Source organism: Coenobita brevimanus, chromosome 24 (assembly GCF_032717465.1).
Source record: "Coenobita brevimanus isolate Jiangsu-jjx chromosome 24, ASM3271746v2, whole genome shotgun sequence".
NCBI lineage: Eukaryota > Metazoa > Arthropoda > Malacostraca > Decapoda > Coenobitidae > Coenobita > Coenobita brevimanus.
Genome location: NC_136977.1, coordinates 12,659,169 through 12,683,464, shown reverse-complemented (window position 1 = coordinate 12,683,464; position 24,296 = coordinate 12,659,169). Strand labels below are relative to the sequence as shown.

The window sequence follows — 24,296 nt, the reverse complement described above, 5'->3', positions numbered from 1 at the left end:
CGAAGAAATTGTGCAGTTCTCAAAATATGTGAAACAAATACTGCCTGATAAGTGCCGACCTTCAGTCATCTTGCAGGACATGCGTAGCTCGGGGATCACCGAAATGTTCCCTGATGTTGAAATCATGTATTGGCTTTATTTAACATTCCCGGCAGCTAAAACTGAAGGAGAAAGGTCGTTCTCTGTTCTCAAACGGGTGAAAAATCACCTGAGGTCAACCATGAACCAAGACAGACTGTGTAACCTAGCTCTGCTGATGATCGAGTTTGACATCATGAAGCGTGTGGATTTTGGTGATGTTATTAATGATTTTTCCAAGATGAAAACCAGAAAAGTGCTGCTTTAATTATATGCGTGTTGTTATCTTTCATTGTCACAATAAATTAGCATTCTGATTTGATTGTGTTGTGTACCTATGGTGTCACGAACTGGTGTTATGAAACAGTAATTTGAAGTATTTACGAAAACTGTGAATTCTGATTACCGAAAAAGAAAGGTTGATGGGCCTCGTGAAAGAATGGCCTAGGGCCTTGCCATGACTTGATCCAGCATTGATAATTACCCATGAGTACTGTTCTCATTTCCCTTTTTCTGCAAAAGTCCTGCATCCAACAGAACAGATTACCTCGGCTTCCTCCATGATGATACAGTGTTCATAAAAGTCTTTGCTGCAGTACTCTGTCGAATGCTTTCCTAAAATCTAAATAGATATTGTCCACCCATCCCTCTCTTTTCTGTAGTGTTTCTGCAACTCTATCATGGTAGCTTAATAGATTTGTAACACATAATTTTCCTTTTCCAAAACTGAACTATCTTTCTGTTATCATATTGTATTTTTCAGGCGACCATCATCCACTCACTTGATGTAGTGCCGCCTACCTCTTCCTTAGCCTTTATCATTCTTTTTCTGTGCCTGCCCTCCTGTTTACCTATTTCTCCCATCTTTCCTGTCACTTCTTATTGCTTTTCTTTCCTTTACAGGTGGCTTTACATTGAGTGACAAGCCAAATGGTTTCCTGTAAGCCAAGAAACCATTTACAGCGCTGGGTGGTAACCATATAACCAAACCATATGTGCTCCCTATGTATCAGCAAATGGGTTGGTGGAGGGTTAGTGCCCCTCCCCGTAAAACAAATAACTCAGTGTCAAATGGCCACCCCTTACGGGATTGTGGCATCTGGCAGTACAGTAGATAGATAGATAGATAGATAGATTTTTCCAGATGGTTTACCCAAATTCTTCTTATTAGCTTTTCTGTTACCTACCTTACAACACTTGTCAGGGATACCGGTCTGTAGTTGAGTGGATTCTGTCTCTTTCCTTCTTGAATAGGGGAACAATGTTTGCTTTCTTCCAAATATCTGGTAGTTTACCTTGAGTCAAGGATTCCTTGAATATTAAATATATCGGTCTGCCTAACTCTTCTGCACATTCATGTAGCACCCGGCTTGAAATTTCGTCAGGACCATTTGCTTTTCCTTTGTCAAATTTACTCAATTTTTCCTGTACCTCTTGTTCCAGTAATCGTAGATGTGTGGACATTCGTGTTCCTTTCCATCTCTCTCAAAATTACTTTCTTCTGTAAAAACTGATTGGAGATTTTTGTTATGAACTTCGCAAATATCTTTTTCTTTGGATATAGGTTATCCCCTCATCCATGATGGACTGTATTTTTTCTTTAACTTTGGTTTTGCTTCAGATGTAGCTGTAAGAAAAAGCTTTGGTTGATCACTACTTTTATTTACAATATCTTCCTCAAACTGCCCTTAAGCTTCTTTCCTTATCCTTTTATAATCATTTCTTGCCTGTTTATAGTTGTTATATGCCCTATCACTGTTGTGTCTTCTGTATCTGTTCCACAGCAAGTCTCTTTTTCCCATTTTATTTTTTACATTCTGTTAAACCACTTCTTTATCCTGATTTCTGTTTCTTTGTGCTTAGGGATATAATTTTGGACTCCTGTTTCATATAATTAACATAATTTTCTATATATAACATTTATATCTTGTCTTCTAAGCTCCTTTTCCCAATCTGTTTCAGTGAAGTACTTCTTTAGGTCATGGTAGTTGGTCTTTGTGTAGTTTAGGATTAGTGGTTGATGGGGGCGCTCACCATCTACTCACTCGATGTAGTGCTGCTGTCGGGTGTCTGCCCTTTCCTTTCCTCCACCCTTCTGTCCTTCCATCCTCTTCTGTCTTCCTTTCCTTCATTCTTTCTTTGTCCTTCTGCCTACAGACTTTACGCTCCCTCTTCTGTCTTTCCTTCCTTTATTCTTTCCTCTTCCTTATGCCTGTGGGTGACTCTACACTGAGTGACAAGCCAATTGGTTTCCTGTACAGCAGGAAACCATTTACTACACTGGGTGGTAACCATTTAACCATATTTTGGCACCTGGTGGATTAGTGGGTAATTATTTTGCTCCAAACGGATTGAGCTGGTGAAGGTTTATATCCAAGGGGTGGTTGGAGTTGATTGCTCATGTAATGCCACTCAGGGATGAGTGAGGCTGGTCACTTTCATCTTAAGTGTCGGGACCAACTGCCTAGCCCCTGGCTCCTACGCTTCTCATGGGGCAATATAGGATTGGATGATGGGTGGATGGATTTTTTTGTAACTTTCAATTCTGCTTACTATATCATATACAATCCTAAAATTGAAATTTACTGCTACATGGTCGCTTTTGCAGAATGAAGGGTGATACAGTATGTTGTTGATATTATCTTGCCTGGTAAATATAAGATTTAGTAATGATGGATCATCAAATCCCCTTTTTCTGGTGTTTTCCTTTACATGTTGTGTTAAGAAAAACTCCAGTACAAGATCTAGGAGCTTTTGATCCCAACGGCTGTCACAGCTTTTTACATCTAGAGTATTCCAGTTTATATTTGTATTGAAATCTCCAGTTAATTATGTGTATGTGTGTGTGTGTGTGTGTGTGTGTGTGTGTGTGTGTGTGTGTGAGATGATCAAATGGAATCCAAAGAGATACATGCATTGTTCAGGATTGAGATTTTTCTCCCACTACTTACCCCCCCCTCCTTTCTCACCATCTCATCAACAACATCATCTCACGCATTCAGTATTTTTTTTTCTCAGCTCCATTGATATGCATGTCCATGCTGGCAGAATCATTATAATGCATATCCAGTTCATAGAAAAAAAAAATCTTTTATTTCTCGGAATTAGCCCGATTTTGCTTGATGTTTTAAAGCATTGGATGTCTAATTATCAGTGTCTGTTTTGAAGTGTTTGTCTGGTTTTAGAGTAGTTGATAATTTGGTATCAGTCTGATTGAAAGTGGTACATGTCCACAGTATCACAGCACAGCAACGAACATGAAAATACAGTAACAATTTGTAAGCTGCTTTGTGTGTGTGTGTGTGTGTGTGTGTGTGTGTGTGTGTGTGTGTGTGCGCATGCATGAGTGCGTGTGTGTGTGCGCATGCATGCGTGCGTGTGTGCATGTGCACGTGCGCATTCATGCATGTGAAGATTTGGTGGAGAGTGGGATTGCAAGCCTTCCTTTCACAGTTTTGTGGGTTGCGGGCTTAAAAGTTTGAGAACCACTATATTAAAGGACTGTATATCTGCCAGAAAATACTTTGCTTGACAAATGAAACACTTTTCATGAGAGTAATATACACTTTTAACTCCTGCACCAGCATTACTTGAAGGTTCATGCTGCTAGGAACCATATATGCCACTGTGGTCAAGGATTCAGCACAACAGCTCTCTTGGCTCGTCACAGCCGTCACTGTGGCCTTCGTCTCCTGTGTACCTGTGGTCGCTCCTTTCCCGTCTTGGAGACTCTGCAGACACACATCCGTCGGGCTAGCCATGCCATTCACCATACAACCGTTCAAGCTTTAAGGTGAGGGTAGACCAACAAAATATAGTGTGCAGTGCATTCAGTCTGAATACCAGGTACAGTTACTGAGAAAGATTTCAAATGATTTGTGATCGTAATATGTTCCAGGTACAGTCTATCCTCGACTAACAGAGTTTTCCCTAACGTAAAAATGGTCTAACATGGTACAATTTTCCAGAAGCAATATTGCTTCTAACATGGCCATTGATGAAGCTAACACGGTTTTTTGAACCGGATGGGCGGTGAGATGAATCATAGGATTGTTGCCTTGCCAATGGGCGTCATCTACCTCCCAGCCAATCACGCTTCAGCAGCTGAACTCCAGGAAGAGGATATCCAACGCCAGCAGGAAGAAGAAACCATGGATAACATAAATGATGATGTGAGAAGTGTTATAAGTGCTATTGACTTTGAAGGATTTTAACCACTGTTCTTCCCTCTACCTCCTCTCCAGCATAGTGTGTCTCCTCTTATCCTCCCATAAGTTAAATAAAATGTGGCTTTTAACTGTAATAATTCTCATTTGTAATTTTTTGAACCATATTAATGCTTTGTAGGAGGTTAAAATTGAGGGGTATTAAAAACTTTCGCACCACAAGGGGGGGAAAAAGTGGACTTTTGTTATGGGTGCAGAAGGAAATGGGGGGTTTCAAGAGTTCTGTAACACGAAATTTCTCTAACACGGTAGGGGTACGGAAGCAATTAACCATGTTAGACGAGGACAGACTGTATGTGGAACTTTGTTACTCTGATGCGTGTTGCTCTTTTGTTATTTCTTAATATGCTGAGTGTACTGTATGCTTCAAATATTCTTCAGGCTCATCATTGTCATTATCCTAACCTGATTTCCCCCTCTTCCAATGGGTTAAGATCTCAAAATAATATAAAGAAAATACAAAAGAAGAAGCTGTCTGTATGTTCACCAGTACAATAGGCTGTTAACAGTAATCATTTACTTGTTACTCTTAGACTGTTGCAATTTCTTGATTCCATTGCTAAGGTGATATTCATACAGTTGCATCATTTTCATTAAGTTGCTATTGCAGTATGTGTGTGGCACAGCTGCATTATCATATGATGAAGAATTATGTAACATAGCATGATTTTATCATCATGATCATTTTAGCCCAGTTTCCCAGAGTAACATGAGATGGAGGCACTTGGTGGTAGGTGGGGGCACTCACCTTCCACTCACTCGATGTAGTGCCGCTTTGGGTGTCTGCCCTTTCCTGTCTTCCTTCCTTCCTCTTCTTTCTTTCCTTCATTCTTTCCTCTTCCATCTGCCTATGGGTGACTCTACACTGAGTGACAAGCCTAATGGTTTCCTTTACACCAGAAAACCATTTACTATGCTGGGTGGTAACCATATACCAACTTATGGCACCTGGTGGTTTAGTGGGTAATTAAGGTGGTTTCGTTTTCATATTTAAAGGCTCCAACATGCTTGCATGTGTCGGCATTGGTCACCTAATGGCGGCTCTCCACGCTGCACGATCCATTGCAGCCTCCCTGTTCAGTCCCTTAACCCTGAGGTCACACTTAATGACCTCGTCCCATGTCTTTCTCGGTCTACCCTTCATAACCCCACGTTTCGTTTCGTTTCGTTTTTAAAGGCTCCAACATGCTTGCATGTGTCAGCCTTGGTCACCTAATGGCGGCTCTCCACGCTGCACGATCCATTGCAGCCTCCCTGTTCAGTCCCTTAACCCTAAGGTCACACTTAATGACCTCGTCCCATGTCTTTCTCGGTCTACCCCTCATAACCCCACCCCCAATATTAACACTTCTCACCTTCCTCACCCAATTATCATCCCCCATCCTCTCCACATGTCCAAACCACCTCAGTCTACCTCTCCTCATCACAACACCAATACACTCCAGTCCCATCCTACCTCTCAACTCTTCCATTGTAAACCCAGCCTCTCCAGGCCTTGGACGCAGGGACGCACTGCACATCCACCTAATCATTGTCATTTCTGTATGTCTGAGCCGGCGAATATCTTCCTCCTTCACTGCCTAGGTCTCACTGCCATACAGCATTACACTCCTAACACATGCTGCATACAAAGACCCCTTAGCACGTAGGGAGAGCCCTCTCAATTTCAGGAGAGGCAAGAGCTTCCTGAACTTCTTCCAACCACTTCTCACCCTAGCCACAGAGCTAGCTCCAGCCTCACCTCCAGCACACAACATGTCTCCCAAATAACAAAACTCTTCCACACACTCAAGAGATTCACCAGCAAGTTCAATCCTTTCACATCTGACAATCTCCACCTGCTCACCCCGGCACGCCGTACACATAAAATCAGCATTATCTCGCAGTCTACCTCTGATACCACTACATCTCTTATGCACCCACTTATCACACACACCGCACAAGATGGAATTACTTCCCACGCCCTTGTGGCAAACTGCACATGGCCACTCTCCCTCGTCTTTGACAGTACCGCCACCTACTCTAGATATCATTACTTTTGTTTTATCTGCATTTACCCTTAAACCCTTTTGCCCCATACCATCTCTCCACTTCCTAAACCTTTCCTCCGCCTCCCTTTCATTCTCTGCAATCAACACCAAATCATCAGCATACAACAACTCCCACGGGAGTCCGTTTCTAAAGTCACGTGAAAGGGCTTCAAGTACCATGATAAACAACATGGGACTCAAGACTGACCCCTGATGCACACCAACATTCACGGAAAACTCATCACTCATATCTCCATTCACTCTTACCTGGGTGTGAGCACCCACATACGTAGCCATAACCACCCTAACCAGCCACTCCAGTCAGATTGAGTCTGTGTAGGTTTATATCCAAGGGGTGGTTGGGGTTTATTGCTCACATGATGCCACTCAGGGATGAGTGAGGGTGGTAACTCTCATCTTAAATGTCAGGACCAACTTGCCTAGCCCTGGGCTCCTACACTCCTCATGGGACAACGTAGGATTGGATGATGGATGGATGGATGAATGGATGGGGGAAATGAAGAGCATGGCTCATAGATCTTATGTGGGCTACCTGATTCAAATGAGATAGGAAGTAAATCTCCCCCTTCCCCTACAATGTCACAGGAGGTACAAGTACTTGCAGGTCAAATTCTGGGCAGTAGAACTGCTACATCCCCATGCCAGTACAAGGAAAAGGGTTCTGATAATGCTGTAATGTAAAACTGTTCTTTTATTATTTAGAGTTTAAGTTAGTTGCCAGTGCTGAAGAACAGTTCAGCTTGAGTAATTGGAGCTCCACTGACTGTATTCTTGTGGTGTACACTATTACAGATAGCAGGAAATCTGTTACAGCCTATATATATATATATATATATATATGCTGTATATACATATTGTCAGACGCCATAATCCCATAAGGGGTGGCCACTTGACTTTGAGTTATTTGTTTTGCGGGGAGGGGCACTAACCCTCCACCAACCCACTTGTTGACACATAGGGAGCACATATGGTTTGGTTATATGGTTACCATCCAGCATTGTAAATGGTTTCTTGGCTTACAGGAAATCATTTGGCTTGTCATTCAATATAAAGCCACCTCTAAAGGAATGAAAAGGAATAAGAAGTGACAGGAAAGATGGGAGAAATAGGAAGAGAGGAGGGCAGGTACAGAAAAAGAATGATAAAGGCTAAGGAAGAAGTAGGCAGCACTACATCAAGTGAGTGGATGATGGTCACCACCACCTACCACTATATATATATATATATATATATATATATATATATATATATACATATATTTGTTAATAACAGAATTGTTATTGATTCTGTGGTTGCTTTTGCAAGAAGTCACAGCACCTCATTTTCAGATAATTATACATACCATACTGTATGATACCTTTGGACATGTTTGTCTTCTGTTTTCATCTGATTTTAGATGTACAGTACTACAATTAGTTGTTGTCGTCATCGTCATTGTGTTATAGCCTTTTTCATTCTTTCATGTGAACTTAGGTTTATCTTATTGTAGCCTTCCAGGATGCATGATCTCTTTCTACCTCACAATATTCCTTTTACTTGTTGTCATCATCATCATTGTGTTATAGCCTTTTTCATTCTTTCATGTGAACTTCGGTTTATCTTACTGTAGCCTTTCAGGATGCATGATCTCTTGCTACCTCACAATATTCCTTTTACACTTTATTTTGGCCCATTATTGCCATCTCTCAGTCTTGAATGCTTAGTTGTAACAATAAATTAACACTAGAATATGATACTAATAATGAAGTGCTATAGCAAGAATGTACTGATTTTTTTTTTTTTTTTTTTTTTTTTTTTCTGCCACTGACTAGTGTGAAATAAGCTGCAAAGAGACAAAAAACTCAGCCAGATTAAGATAAAGAGTATATTTAAATCCAGCACTCTAAAGTTGTCCTAGCATGTCTTTCCAAGTCTATGTTTTTATTGGATGCACTCCGGTTTTTTCATTCTCAGTCATGCCAATATGCCATACCTTAGTTTATGTTTGTCCAAAACCTCTTAATTAGCCTTCTGTCTCAACATTGCATTCATATCTTTGATAATCTTCTCTCTTGACTGCATCCCTCTTTCAGTGCTATCAGCTGTGTGCCTAAAGACAAATGGAGAGGACCTATGTTGGTCCCTACTTTATACACTAAGGAAAGTACAAGCAAGCCCTCAGTTTTGTCATGGTATGCTAAGACAGGATCAAGGGAAAGTGGGCTGTTGGTAGCCCTGTGTAACCAGTTGGTACTGTATGTTGGAAGTGCATCCATGGGAGTTGCTGTGACTATTCTTTGTTGAGACAGTCCATCAACAACAAAACTAAACAGTTTCTCATAATTTTTTATATACTCGTATATATAATGTATATTAGCACTTGTTTATACATATACTTTATATACTTTTATAGTAATAAACTTTTCAGTCAATACTTATGTTATAAATATGATAGCTAACGCTAGAGTTATAAGAATTAGGTAATCCGGAGACGTAGGATCACCTCTTAAAAAAAATTTAAAAAATACCCGCCTTTCAGTTGATTCAGTGTACTAAAGTGTGTTTTCAGGTGTGAAGAGGATCCACCAGTAAACAAGGAAAATGACTACATAAGGGATAGCTTTAGGTTAAGTTATGGTAAATTTGGTTAGGTTAGCATAAAATTGGTTAGGTTATCCCAAAATAGGTTTGGTAGGGTAGGATAATAAGGCTGGGTTAAATTACAGAAATATATGTTAGGGTTGGGTAAATGGCCACAGATAAAAGGTAACTTCACTCAAAAAATGGTGGTCTCAGATGGTGTCTGTCTGTCTTCGGGCTCAGGTTAGGAGAAATTTGATTAGGTTAGCATAAAATTGGTTAGGTTAGCATAAAATTGGTTGGGTTGACCTAAAATAGGTTAAGTAAGGCTAGGATAAATAAGGTTGGTTGTTACGAAAATTTAGGATAAGTAGGGGCTGGTAAGGGCAATTTCATTCAAAAATTGCATTCTTAGATAGTGGCTGTCTGTCTTCATGCACCAGAAGATAGTGTCTGCTGTGAATAAACCCCCCTTTTTAAAGTGCATTTTACCTGTTATAAAAGAAATGAAACATCATTGAAACCTGGAAGCACGACTGGAAAATACTGTACTTGAAGAATTCCATGAAGAGCTAAAGCAAGGAAGAAAGAGAAAACTGCAAAACAAGGTGGTTCTGTGTTTCCTTAAACATTACCAAGAACTACAAATATGATCTATCTATCTATCTATTGCCAGACACCATAATCCCGTAAGGGGTAGCCTTTTGACTTTGAGTTATTTGTTTTACGGGGAGGGGCACTGACCCTCCACCAACCCACTTGATGACACGTAGGGAGCACGTATGGTTTGGTTATATGGTTACCACCCAGTGTTGTAAATGGTTTCTTGGCTTATTGGAAACCATTTGGCTTGTCACTCAATGTAAGCCACCTGTAAAGGAAAGAAAAGCAATAAGACGTGATAGGAAAGATGGGAGAAATAGGAAGAGAGGAGGGCAGGCACAGAAAAAGAATGATAAAGGCTAAGGAAGAAGTAGGCAGCACTACATTAAGTGAATCGATGATAGTCTCCACCACCTACCACCATGCTGCTGGTAAATATTTAAAAATGGTGCAAGAAAAAAGAAAAATATAGTTTGCAGTGCCTAAGATCTGATGCTGTCACATGCGTTATAGTTTGGCCAGTATGCTAAGAATAGTAGCCTTCTTGTTTTATATGGGACATTTACCTGCACATTATTCCCTATAGCACTGACTGAACGTCTGATATTCAGCTTAATCACATGGATAATGTATGAAAGTGGCTTAAGCATGTCAGGTTGAGGATCTCACCCTACCTTAACTACAGTTTTAAAAAAATGATAGTGTGTGTCACCACTAGTGCAGATTAGGGCCCGTGCATGCCCTTGAGCTATTACATCGTAAGGTACAGCCCCACGGGTTTTAATAACAAACAGTTCAGTTTCACTGTATACAGTACTTGCATTATACTTTTAGCATGTTACAATGTTTTTTACATAAACTATTTACAATATTTTCTGTTTTCTGGAGGTACAGGGATACTTTGTTACAAATAATTAAGTATAGGGCTTGAGAAAGCCTTAGCATGCATCCCCTTAAAAAAAATTTTGGAACAATCCCTACAAATAGAGGGAAATCTTCCCCTATTTAAACTTTTAGCATACTCTTTTGATACAGGGCCCATAGGAAAGGCCCTACAGTAAGTAGCTTTAGGCATATGGCCATATGCAAGATCATGCACACTTTGGAAACTGTGCTCTGCCTAACCTTTATATATTAAAAATTCCTCTGTATGTAAGAGGCAGCAGCTCCTCAGCCTTCTTCCAGGTGCTTTTGATTCTTGCATTGGTGATCACAGTTGCACTGTCATGACCATCATTAATGTCTTTCTGAAACAAAAGTACAATCCATCCTACTCAAGCTGTATATATCTTTGATAATGCAGCACATCCCTCATGACTGGAACCATTTGAATGCAAAGACAAACTGTACTTGTAAAGTGAACAGTGTCTAATGGCCTACCATTGACATCATTATCGTCTCTTATGTGTACCTGTTGGTTACAAGTATCCACATGATGTTAAATACCTGTTCTTCCTTACACCCTTTTTACAGAGAGCATGAGATTGTTCAGCCTCTTAGTTCCCTCACTGAAACCACTGACCAGTGCCTTTGTCTTACACATACCACAGAGCTCTTCCAGCCATTTTATCATCCATAATATCTATGTACCCACTGCTCCTTCCACATTATTTGTTTTAAGCACCAGGTCATCAGCATGTAGGAGTTTCCATGTTAAGCTGGCTGTAACTTCCCTTGAGAAGACATCAAGGATCATTAGAAATGGGTTCAAAACTGATCACCAATGTACACCAAACTTGATCTCAAAGTCATATTTTTGTACACCATTCTTTTCCACTGTAGTTCCTTAAACTTCATACATAATAGTCACTAATCTAGCCAGCCATTCTCCAGTGAGCAGATTTCTCATAGACCATTGCACTGCTTTTCATGGCACCCTGTTCAGCATCTCCAAATCTGTGAAAATAGTCAGAAATGTTTCTTATCCACTTTGTACCTACAGAGCAAGGAGGAGTAGCCTTAATGAGAGTAGTAGGACTGGTCAGCAACTAGGTCATCCTACATCACCGGCATTGTGGGCACATCATTTTCCTCTCAAGTAAGCATGGGAAGTGTTATGTACCTGTAATAGTAATTATTAATGACAGAGTAGTCTTGTTACATGTTTCAAAGAAAAGTATGAAAATTTTCTTTAGATAGGATATAGAAGAAGCACTGGGGAATAAGTTAGAAGTATGGAAGATGACACAGAAGAATGATTATTGAGAACAAGAAGAATGCAGATGGAGAGGGAGGATGGTAGTTGTGGATGCAGTTTTTGAGTGATAGGGAAGTGTATCATATAGCAGAAAAGACAGCTAGTGGAAGGATGCAGACTGAGTCCTTGTGAATAAAATGTGGGACAAGGGTAATGCAGTGATAAAGTGTGAAATTCTACTGTTTAAAAAATGAAACTGCTGTAAAAATTTTTCTTTTATTTATTATCCTATTTATACATAAAAGTACTAATTCTGCGACATGGTTTGGGACCACAGCCATTTAGTTAAATTGATTTTTTGGAGAACAGAAAATTCTTTGTCCTATCCTTATAGTATAAAATATAAAATACTAGCCTTATTATCCCTGTAGTCTAAGTTAGACAGTTACTGGAGCTGCCTAGCACTTGAAAACTGACCTACGGCAGTCATCATCATGTTGTAATTGGTCTGTCTGTCTCTCTGTCTATAGCCTGACGCCCTAATCCCGCAAAGGGTGGCCTCAGACAAAACCCCTCCAGATTGCTCTGTCACCCACCATTTTTGACTGCCCTCCCCCTAACTCACTCCCCCCTCCCTTATATTGGTACATGCATAAATTCACATCGAAGCATGTCTTGCTGGAAAACTGGCTGCTGCAGCTGTGATGACAAGCCATGTTCTCAGTGTGACGTAGTGGGGAAAAAATGGTGTGTTTTCAACTCGTGTTTTAACCCATTTTTCCTTAATCTTCAAAGCTAAAATTTTTATCAGAGAAACTTCAGTCTTTCTACTGTCATTTGCAACAAACTGCATGTCTGTAAGTACTCCCAGCCTGGAGAATACTTTGAGAGAAGACAAGGCGTATTTTACCTGTCTGACACGGGAAATAGTCCAGCGCAGCAGAAATCGCCTCCTCCAGCTACCAAATCACAAGATATATTTTGCACAAAAAAGAGTCACTGCCGTGTTGTCCCATCACATTAAATACAATACTGTAATAAAAAAAACAAAAAAACTTCTAGTCAGTCTCGTATGATTTTACTGCGATATTCCATAGTGTTTATGCTAGAGTTTAGCGAAACAGTAGAAGTGTGAGGCAGAGCATTACAAACTTAATAAAACTTCACTTATTTTTATAAAGCTTCTTGATATAATATCATCTATGAATCATTTCATAGCATAGCTGCATGGTTTGCAACTGCAAAAATGTTCACTAGCTAATGCATTTAGCATATGACTTCACTTATTATTGCAAAAAAAATCACTAAATCAATTGTATTTTATCACAGTAATACACAGTATAATATAAAATGACACTTCCAGCCACTCATGTGATTTCACTGCAGTGTGGGTGCATAGTATTTTGTATTATTTACGAGAGAGAGAGAGAGAGAGAGAGAGAATAAATACTGGAATGACTTAAGCGGCGTCCCTTTGAATAAGGAAATAGGCTAATATTGGTCCTTCCTGTCTCTCTCTCTTTCTTCTTTCCTTCCCTCCCTCCCCCTCTCTATCCAGGAGGAGAGAGAGAGTGTCAACCTAGTTTAGATTCACCTGTATGAAGGGTATGTGTACATATGTGCATGTAAGTACGTATGTGTGTGTATTCATGAGTGAAAGAATCGCAGAAAAAATTATATCACTTGCCTTTTATCGCAGTAATTCACAATATAGTATAAAATAACACTTTCAGTGGCTTCTGTAAGGTTTTAGTGCAATTTGGGGGTGTATTTTTGTGTTTTTTATGAGAGAGAGAGAGAGAGAGTACTAATATAATCACCTAAGAGCAGGGGAGAGAGTGACAGAGACAGACAGACAGACAGACAGAGACTGACAGACAGACAGACAGAGAGAGAGTGTACTGATATAATCACCCAAGAGCAGGGGAGAGACAGACAGACAGAGAGAGTACTAATATAATCACCTAAGAGCGGGGGGAGAGAGAGAGAGAGAGAGTACTAACACAATCACTAAAGAGTAGGGGAGAGAGAGAGAGAGAGGATAAATGCAGGAGTGAGATGGGAGAGCGTAGCTGTCAACGGTGGGCACAAATCCAGCCCGATTGGGCTCTGGGGGTTAGGGGATTTATGGTGATTACGAGCAGTCTTACCCTCATGACTGCCAGTAGGCAAATGATTACAGAGGCTGGCCTGTGCTATACATCTAATACCCCTGCATCTCACTCAGAGAACATATTTATATCCTGTTTAAAAAAATGCACGAAATTTTGTGGAATTTTCACACGGCTCTTACAGAATGGATGACACATATTGATCGGCATTTCCGGAATGCTATACACAGCCAGAGGGTTAACAAATACATACATTATCACACACACAAAAAAGATTCTGCATACAAACTTCGTTTACTGTACTGTATCATAAATGATCGAAGTATGTAATCGTTTCTTTTCATTTTTAAAGGCTCCAACATGCGTGCATGTGTCAGCCTTGGTCACCTAATGGTGGCTCTCCATGCTGCACAATCTATTGCAGCCTCCCTGTTCAGTCCCTTAACCCTGAGGTCACACTTAATGACCTCGTCCCATGTCTTTCTCGGTCTGCCCCTAATAACCCTACCACCAGTATTAACACTTCTCACCTTCCTCACCAAATTATCATCCCCCATCCTCTCCACATTCCCAATCCATCTCAATCTACCTTTCTTCATCACAACACCAATACACTCCAGTCCCATCCTACCTCTCAACTCTTCCATCGTAAACCCAGCCCACCCAGACCTTGCACTCAGGGATGCACTACACATCCACTTAATCATTGTCATTTCTGTTTTTCTGAGCCTGCGAATATCCTCCTCCTTTACTGCCCAGGTCTCACTACCATACAGCATTACACTCCTAACACATGCTGCATACAAAGACCCCCTAGCATGTAGGGAGAGTCCTCTCAATGTCAGGAGAGGCAAGAGCTCCCTGAACTTCTTCCAACCACTTCTCACCCTAGCCACAGAGCTAGCTCCAGCCCCACCTCCAGCACACAACATGTCTCCCAAATAACAAAACTCTTCCACACACTCAAGAGATTCACCAGCAAGTTCAATCCATTCACGCCTGACAATCTCCACCTGCTCTCCCCGACAAGCTGTACACATAAAATCAGCATTATCTCGCAGTCTACCTCTGATACCACTACATCTCTTGTGCACCCATTTATCACAAACACCGCACAAGATGGAATTACTTCCCACGCCCTTGTGACAAACTGCACATGGCCACTCTCCCTCGTCTTTGAACTATAATATTTCAGCACTTGGTTTCAGACAGAAATCTCCCAAATTCTATCTACCTGTGTATCTGTTGCCAGACGTCTTAATACCGTAAGGGGTGGCCACAAACAGATTGCTTCCATGTCGCCCTGTCTCCTGCCATTTCACTACCCTGCTCCCAGCTCACACCCCCCCCTCTCTCATATACCTCTCCACTCCATCCCTCCATCTCATCCTTGGCCTCCCTCTCCTCCCCTACACCTCACTCACATACACATTCCTCGTCAGTCTCTTGGTCTCCATCCTCTCCACATGGCCAAACCACCACAGTGTGTTTCTCCTAATGCTCTCTGTCACATCTACATCCGCACCACAATGCTCCTTCACTTCCTCATTTGTCAGTCTGTCACTCCATGTGACTACACATGCTCCTCTCAAATAACTCATTTCCACTGCTTTCACTCATGACTTGTATCCCTCCAAGAAGGTCCAAGCTTCACTTCCATATGTTAGAGTTAGTATCACAGTACTGTCATGCAGTAACTTTTTCACCTCCATGCTCACTTTCCTGTTTCTTATCACTGCTTTCAAGGAACCAGCAACCTTTCTTCCTTGTTGTACCCTTTCAAGCACTTCACCCTCTTAACTTCCATTCTTACTTATCACACTACCCAAGTACTTAAATGCACTCATATTCCATTTCCTCTTCATCCTACCTTACTATACATTCACTGACTTCATTTCTCTTGAAGACCATAACTTTATTCTTCCCTACATTCACCTTTAGATTCCATTTCTTAAAGAAAATCTGAATATGGTAATCCATCCATCCATCATCCAATCCTACATTGCCCCATGAGGAGTTTAGGAGCCCGGGGCTAGGCAAGTTGGTCCTGACATTTAAGATGAGAGTGAAATATGATAATTCTTACAATAAACAACTCTCACACATCAGTGAATTACTGTCAGAAATATTGTGTGTTAAGTTTTCCTTTTATTATTCACTCTGGAATGTTTCTGAAGTGCTTGGTAACAATCCTGAGTATGATAAAAACATGAAATAAAAAAAATAATTTACAGTCAAGAAGCATTATGAATACAACACCCTTGTAACAGTCGCTGATCATTGTCCGAAGTGATCATTATCTGTCTATCTATCTATTGCCAGACGCCTTAATCCCCTATATGGGGTGGCCACAAACAAATCGCCTCCACGTCACCCTGTCCCCTGCCATTTCACTGCCCTGCTCCCAACTCACACCCCCTTCTCTCATATACCTCTCCACTCCACTGCTCCATCTCATCCTTGGCCTTCCCCTCCCTCTCTCCCCCTCCACCTCACTCATATACACTCTTCTCATCAGTCTCTCACTCTCCATCCTCTCCACATGACCAAACCACCTCAGTGTGTTTCTCCTAATGCTGCCTATCACGTCCACATCCACACCACAACATTCCTTCTCATCCTCATTTGTCAGTCTGTCTCTCCATGTGATTCCACAGGCTCCTCTCAAATAACTCATTTCCACTGCTTTCACTCTTGACTTGTGTCCCTCCAACAATGTCCAAGCTTCACTTCCATACTTCAGAGTTAGTATCACAATACTGTCATGTAATAAATTTTTCACTTCCATGCTCACTTCCCTATTTCTTATCATTTCCTTCAAGGAACCAGCAACCTTTCTTCCTTGTACCCTTTCAAGCACTTCACCCTCCAAACTTCCATCCCTACTCATCGCACTACCCAAGTACTTAAATGTACTCACATTTTCCATTTCCTCATCATCCAACCTCACTGTACATTCACTGACTTCACGTCTCTCACAGACCATAACTTTATTCTTCCCTACATTCGTCTTTAAATTCCGTTTCTTACACACTCTCCCAAACTCATCCACCAAGCCTTGCAGCTCTCCTTCGTCTTCAGTTAACAACACTATATCATCTGCAAATAACAGTACAGAGAGTTTCAAACACTGCCTTCTCTAATTAGGGCCACTCCGACATCCACTGCCCTATCTTGTATCTCTTTTATAATCCCATCCATATACAGATTGAACAACCATGGAGACATTACACATCCCTATTTCAACCCAATCTTCAAATAGAAAATCTCACTCAGTTCACTATCCACATGCACTGCAGCCTGAGCACCCTCATACATACTCTCTCCACAGCATTCAACAACTTACCATCTGCTCAATATATTCTTAATACTTTCCACAATCCTTGTCTATCCACCCTGTCATATGCTTTCTCCAAATCTATGAAGGCCACATACGACTTCTTTCCCTTCTCTTAGACAATTTTCCATTAAGGATCTAAGAATGAATATCTGATCTACACAACCTGTTCCCATCCTAAAGCCTCCCTGTTCTTCTCCAACTAATTCCTCTGTTATTTCCCTAACTCTGTCAGTAAGTATCCTACCGTATACATTTCCTGTTACAGTAAGACCTCACTATAATGGACTAATTGGGGCCCAAACCATTCCAAAAAATGCAAAATTCCAATAAAAACGACATCCGGACTTCCCACTGCTAATCCGAACTTTTTCTGATACATCAATTAGTCCGGATTGCATAAAGTTTTTAAACTGTTTTGACTACCACTGTGGTACTGTACTGTGTTATAACTCCACTACATTAATCAAATGGTATAATATATATAATAATACTGTACTGTACACTGATAAACATGTCTTTTATTTACATTATTGTGGTGAACATAGCAGAAGTGGTCAGGCAGTCCGGAATGCTTCTGGCTTTATCATACTTTTTCCGATATACAGTACAGAAATTTAGTCTGGTAGCTCCTTGAGTCTGATAAAGGCGAATTCCGATCTACTGAAGTCCGTTATATCGAGGTTTTACTGTACGCTAAGAAGACAATTGCCCCTATGATTACCACACACTTCTTTTTCTCCTTTCCCTTTGTACATGGGAATAATTATACCTAACTTCCAATCATCCGGGACTTTACCTTCCTCCCAGGCCAATCTGCACATCTTCCACATCCTTTCTACTACTATCTCTCCCCCATACTTCAGCATTTCACCACACACTCCGTCAATTCCTGGGGCATTCCCCATTTTGACACTCTTCAGTGCTTCCACAACTTCCATCCTACTGATTCCTTCCTGTCTTCTCACCTCCCTCCTTCTCCCAGCCATTCCCCGGCCACTTATACTCGCATTACTTTCATTCTCTATATTCAGCAATTCATTAACCCCTAAACCGCAGGGTTGTTTTTGCCTGACTTGTGTGTCTTGCGGGCATATTCGCGCTCTGACAGACTCTCTAAAAATATTTGCCAAAAATCAGTTATTAGTCCTAGAATATTATAATTACATATGCATATGGCACATACCTTCAGCTTTCTCCTGGGCAGTTTGTTGAGCCTTCGTCGAGTACCGTAGGACTTGTGGAGACCTCTGAAGTTGGATAACAAAGTCTCCACTTTACACTTCCAGACAACCCGTAATATGATTACCGCAGCCTGATATTATCACTAGAAACACTATTCTGTGATTCTCAAATAGTTTGGAATCCATACTCCAAAAAAAAAAAACTGTGAACGCAATGAAAATTACGAGCGCGTATGACCTTTCCACTTGCGATCATTCGCCGCTGGTGTTCTGTCATTTATTATTCATAAAAATACTCACAGTTTATATTTCTATTACTATATAACACTTATATATATCTACAGTCTTTATCCATAAGTTTCCTTCAATAATAGTAGTTTATTGTCACTGTAGGCATTCAATTTCTCTTTCAGTAAAATACATAGCATTCACTTTCTCGTCCTGTATACTAGTGTTGAGAGTGAATCTGTCACTTTCATTTTCACTGTCATAACTCATAGTATTCATACATGCTAGAGTGAAACTTTCACTTTCATTACTCCTAGTATATATACCTGTACTTGTATTCTTATAATACTACTCATTTACATTTCTATTTACATTCTCTATTTTATTTACATTATTTACATTTCTATTTTATTACACTGTGTTATGCAGTCACTTGCAGTAACTTATAAAACTATTGTCCACTGTTCACTTACATTTACATTCATTGCTTTCACTTGCTGTTTACACATTATTTACATTTCCACTTGCACTGTTTTACTCACCAGATAGATCGTAGTCACTGTCTATCATTTTCATTGACAAATTAGCCAGTTCACATTCCACAGCAGTCACTTAGCCCTTTACCTCTTTCCACACGAGGTTTAGTAGGGGGTAGAGGTCACAGGGCCCTTTGCATGGGGCTAAAAAGCGGCGGAATTGGACAGGCGCGAATCTGACGTGCTTTCACCTTGAAAGACGACAGTAAACTGAATACAGTGTGGTGGCCTGCCTAGGGGGAGTGCAATGCTGGCATTGTCAGCGGGGTGACAGCTGCTACTATATACGCTATGAAATGATTGGCAGGAAATCTAGACAATACATAATAAATTAGGTATTTGCAGGTGCATGTAAATATCACTTAGGCTTCTCCCTTCCTTTCTTATACAGGTAAGCCCTTAATTCACGCGAGGGTTATGTTCCCATACCCTTCGCGTATGTGGTAAATTCGCGTATACATTCTGCCCTTGTGTGCACATAATTACGCATGTCTACTAAGTATATTACATCTGAATAATACTGTTTATGCACTACATACACCTTATAAACTAGCATAAAGTATGAAAAACAACAAAAATGTAAGAAGTTTAACACTGAAACCTGACAAGCACAGGCATAGGTGGACACTTCAGCAGTCTGGTGCACAAACCCTCACTGCCTCCCATATTCTACATTCTGCCTTTTTTATTGTCCAAACAGTTGACTCATTCACCCCAAACATAAGGTTCCGAGCCAGTTCACAGGCGTAGGTGGAGACACTTTAGCACAGTCTGGTGCACTAGCCCTCACTGACTCCCGTGTGCTACGTTCTGTCTTCTTTATTGTAAGAACAGTTGACTCATCCCAAACACACGGTTCAGAGACAATTCACCATGAAGTCAATGCACCATCAAAACATGGACGATTCCCTGTCATTCTATAAATACACTTATTATTGATTAATTAATACTTTAATAACTAATTTTCAGGGGGATTTTATAATTCATATAAGTAAAAAACTAGTGTACTGTACTTGCTAAATAAACTGGTATGTAAATAAATGACGGGGAATCATCCTGATGGAGAATTGTCGCCTACATTCCTCCCTTAAGTTTGTCCAACACAACTTTCTCTGTCAGCAACATCACGTTACAGTTCGTTTTGGTGTGTTACCACATGCATCACTAGCACTATGCTTAGGCCCCAGGTTGGCAGACAAGGCAAGCAATCACTGGAAGGCAGAAAAATAAGCCACAAATAACGATTCGCGAGTCATGCATGGTTTGACCGTCGGATTCAAACTTACTGTGTGGTGCGTGGTAGACCGACCTTTCACACACACACACACACACACACACACACATATATGTATGTATGCACACAGGCAGCAGGTAGGCATTTTTATATTTTATTTATTTCTCTTGTATATTAAAATTATTTATTTGAATACTATAATTTTATGTTTTAATTATTGTATGAAAAATTTGTGGATAACCGAAATCGCGTGAAAAAAGTTCGCGTGAATTAAGGGCTTACCTGTATATATTTTTATTACGAGAATAGATTATACGGCATATTTCAAGGGGAAATAAACAGCGAAAATTAGCGAACTAGTGCACGTGAGGTGTTGTCAGGTGATAATTAGCCAATTCCAGGTGTATGGCACTATCACTTACCTTATTTCTTTCTTGTATATATTATTTGGTATAAGAATAGGGCATAGGGCTTACTTCAATGGATGAAATCAGTGGAAAATTCCAGGGAAGATTTTCTTAGCGTAGCTCGGCCGGGCAGATGAGAGGAGAGGGTAATGGAGGGGAGGTAGGGAGGGGAGTCAAGAACTGGGAGAAATGGCTAAATTGTCAACAATGGATGGGAGTACAGATGAGATTAGGAGTGCTGACTAGTGTTGGACATTTGCAGTACTGATAGATGATACAAGCCACCACTTGAAAGCCCGGGCGAATTCAAAATAACACAGAATCACAAAAGTGACGCCCCGCGGTATGATCCCTTGCTCCCAAGCGTCACGAAAGTGACGCCCCGCGGTTAAGGGGTTAAAGTGTTCTCTCCATCTGCTCACTTTTTCTCCTTTCTCAACTAGTAATCTACCATTTTTATCTTTCACTCCCTTACTAACTTCATTGCCACCCTGTCTGACTGTCTTAACCTCTTTCCAGAACATTTTCTTACATTCCCTCCACTTACACTCAAATTCCATCCCAATTCCTCATCCCCTCTCTTCTTACTCTCTCTTCCTAATCTTTTCACCTCTCTCTTCCTTTCTACATATAACTCTCTCTTCCGTCTCTCAACTTCTTCCACGCCCCTATTTCTCGTCCATTCATTATATGCTTTCTTCTTTTGTGCCACAGCCTGTTTCACCTCTTCATTCCACCATGCTGTTCCTTGCACCCCCTTTCATCTTCTCTTCACCCCACACACCACCTGTATTTTATATATTTGTATAATAATAGACTGTTATCTCTCTCTGTTAGGGTTTATCCAGCTCCACCTCCCAGTCATGTTAACCAATTTTGATGAAACTTTGGAGGAACACTCCCTAGAACTCCAGATTTTGTATTAACTTTTAGATTTCAAAATACTGAGAAATAGTTTTGTGAAATTGTTATAGGTACCCCTCAGTGTGTGTGCAATTTTTTTTTTTTTTTTTTTTTTTTTTTTTTTTTTTTTTTTTTAATGGAGTGAACAAAGTCAATTTCATTGTCGTCAAGCAATACCACATACTAGTTTATATCAGTGTTCTGAAAAGTAAACAATGAGTGACACCCAAACGAGCTTAGGCCGGCATAGGTTGCCTTATGTGAGTTTACACTGTATAATTATCCAATGTAATAGAGCCAAAGATGTATACGAAGCAATATACTCCTCTTTACCCCAGGATTGTTATGATTTAAATCATGTGATTTAAATCGATTGAAATCAGAGTGAAAAAATCATGATTGAAATCAAAATGAATTTTTTGTATACTGTATTATAACAGTAAATATGAAGAAGACAGAGAATGTGATGGATGTGTATTGTACAGATGCATCAAGTCTGCTTGGCCTGCACTCTTCCTGTACTGATCTTGATCAAGTCAGGCACCAGTGATTGCCTTTTGGTACAAGGCAAATATTAGAAAACAGAAGAAAGAAGGCTCTTTGATAATAACAATAAATGTGATTATACTCATTGTTAACATATGAACTAAACTATTCTTTGCATAAACAGTAACATGATTCAGTCTAATAATTGTGATCCTAATTTGGCAAAATATAAAAGACAAGTTGGCAATTTTCTTCAGTATCTGACAGTGAGAGTAATCTCCCTCATACCAAGAAGTGCTAGCCTGTGGTGCACTGCCTTACTCCCACTTCCCATTCCCATTATTATTTTCAATTTTGTAAGTCTGTTTATTTGAACAGTAATAGATAATAATGCCAAATGGATGTATTGCAGCAAGTGGAAGGGAAAAAGACCCAGTATTGTACTCTTTTGACATAATTTCCAAAGGCACAAACAAGATTGAAAAATATATATATATATATTATATACAGAGTTTTTAAAAATCTGATTTAAATAAAATAAAATCTGATTTAATTTAAAACATCATTTTTTTTTTTTTTTAATCTGTGATTTTTTCCATCCCTGCTGTACCCATACCCTGCCTATGCTCAACCTACTGCCTGTGCCCAACCTGTATGTACAGTACCCCTCCTAATTGTGACAGTGTTCTCTGGTCTTTCAAGTGTATTTAGACATCGAAACACACAAGGAAATATCCAGTACAATGCTAAACACTAAGAAAACACTGCATAAACAATAAAAATCCACAAATATCCTACCTATATGTACAGTACCCCTCCTAATTGTGGCAGTCTTCTTCGGTCTTTTAGCTGTGTAGACATCAAAACACACATGTGAACATCCAATATAATGCTAAACACTAGGAAAAATGAACAACAAAAGTCCTTCAAAAAATCATTGAAGACAACGGGTGCAAAAAGAATTATAACCCTCTCGGGAACCGTAAGTTTTCAGTAACTTCCGGGACACTAACAGACCGAGAATCCAACCATGGCTGCTTCCGCATGCACAAACAAGGACATTTCCACGGCCAAATTTGCCTTTGGAAATTGATTATGTTGGCATAAATTGTATACCATCATCTTCACTGGTGTTTATACTATAAGATGACCTAATAAAAACACACACAAATGCTGTGAGAATGAACTTGTTCAAGAGTAGAAATAGCTTCAGATAAATTCCCAACATCCTAGCTCAAAATTTTGCCTGCACCGTGCAAGAGCTAAATATATCTCTAGTTGCAGAATTTCACGTGCATTCTCATGGTGGCTTTGGAATTTCGATGCGGCCAATGTTTTTCAATTAAATCGCCAAAAATGAAAAAATCTCTCATGGAGATGCGGTGAGGTAAGTGGTGGAAGGCCAGGCACTGTCAGGCAGTGCACTAAACAGGGGTAGGGGAGGGCAGGGGGACAGAAAGGGAGACACTCCTGGCAGCACTGAGCGTGGAGGGGGATGGAGGAGGGACGGGAGGGGGAGAAGCGAGGGCAGCTGGGAGACTTTGTTCGGTGAGGAGGCAGACTGTGTTTTTGCTCTGCCGATGGGTTAAAGTCTGTATTAATCACTCACGGCTGGTACGTTCCCAGTGATCTGGGTGGCTGGGGGACTTTGACCATTCAGTGAAGAGGCGGACAGCCATTTTTGCTCAGCTTGTGGGTTACAGTCTGTTATTATAAGGGTAGTACAGTGCATGATATTAACCCTCCGAGGCACATTGACGCGAATCGCGTTCTTTGTGGTTTGGCACATAAACGCACGTAGACGCGAATTGTGTTGTTAAGCAGAAAAAGCACCATCAAAAGGAAAGTTTTCAGCCAATTTGCATCAAATTTTGATGCGTTCTAGTGGGTGCATCTCTCTTCCGAGGTAAACACTTGGCAACACTCTGAATGCTCTGATGAGACAATGCACAGCAGAAAAACCTCAGTATCTCATGACCAGCCTGGCTGAAGGGTAGCGCTGCTGTCAGTTATCCCTTTAAATCCGCCATTTTCCCCCTCCCACCTGAGGCGGAAGCCATTATTGAAATATTGTATTTGTACAGTATTTTTTAATACAATGTTAAGTGATTGTGTCTATGGAACATAGATATATTGTTTGTAAAGCATTGGGGCCCGTTATCAGCTGTTAAGCCGAGAGGCAGGAGTCTGGTTTGTTATAACAGGGTTTCCACTCT

General features: G+C 40.5%; 1 protein-coding gene across 1 annotated transcript in view; it reads left to right on the top strand.

Moving 5' to 3' along the window:
• The window catches only part of LOC145393430 (uncharacterized), an 86,993-nt gene that overhangs the window by 47,936 nt on the left and 14,761 nt on the right, over nt 1-24,296 (top strand). Inside the window, exons 5-6 of the mRNA XM_080267526.1 lie at nt 3,663-3,871; nt 11,460-11,555. Coding sequence (XP_080123652.1) covers nt 3,663-3,871; nt 11,460-11,555 — 305 coding nt within the window. The remainder of the gene's footprint in view (nt 1-3,662; nt 3,872-11,459; nt 11,556-24,296) is intronic.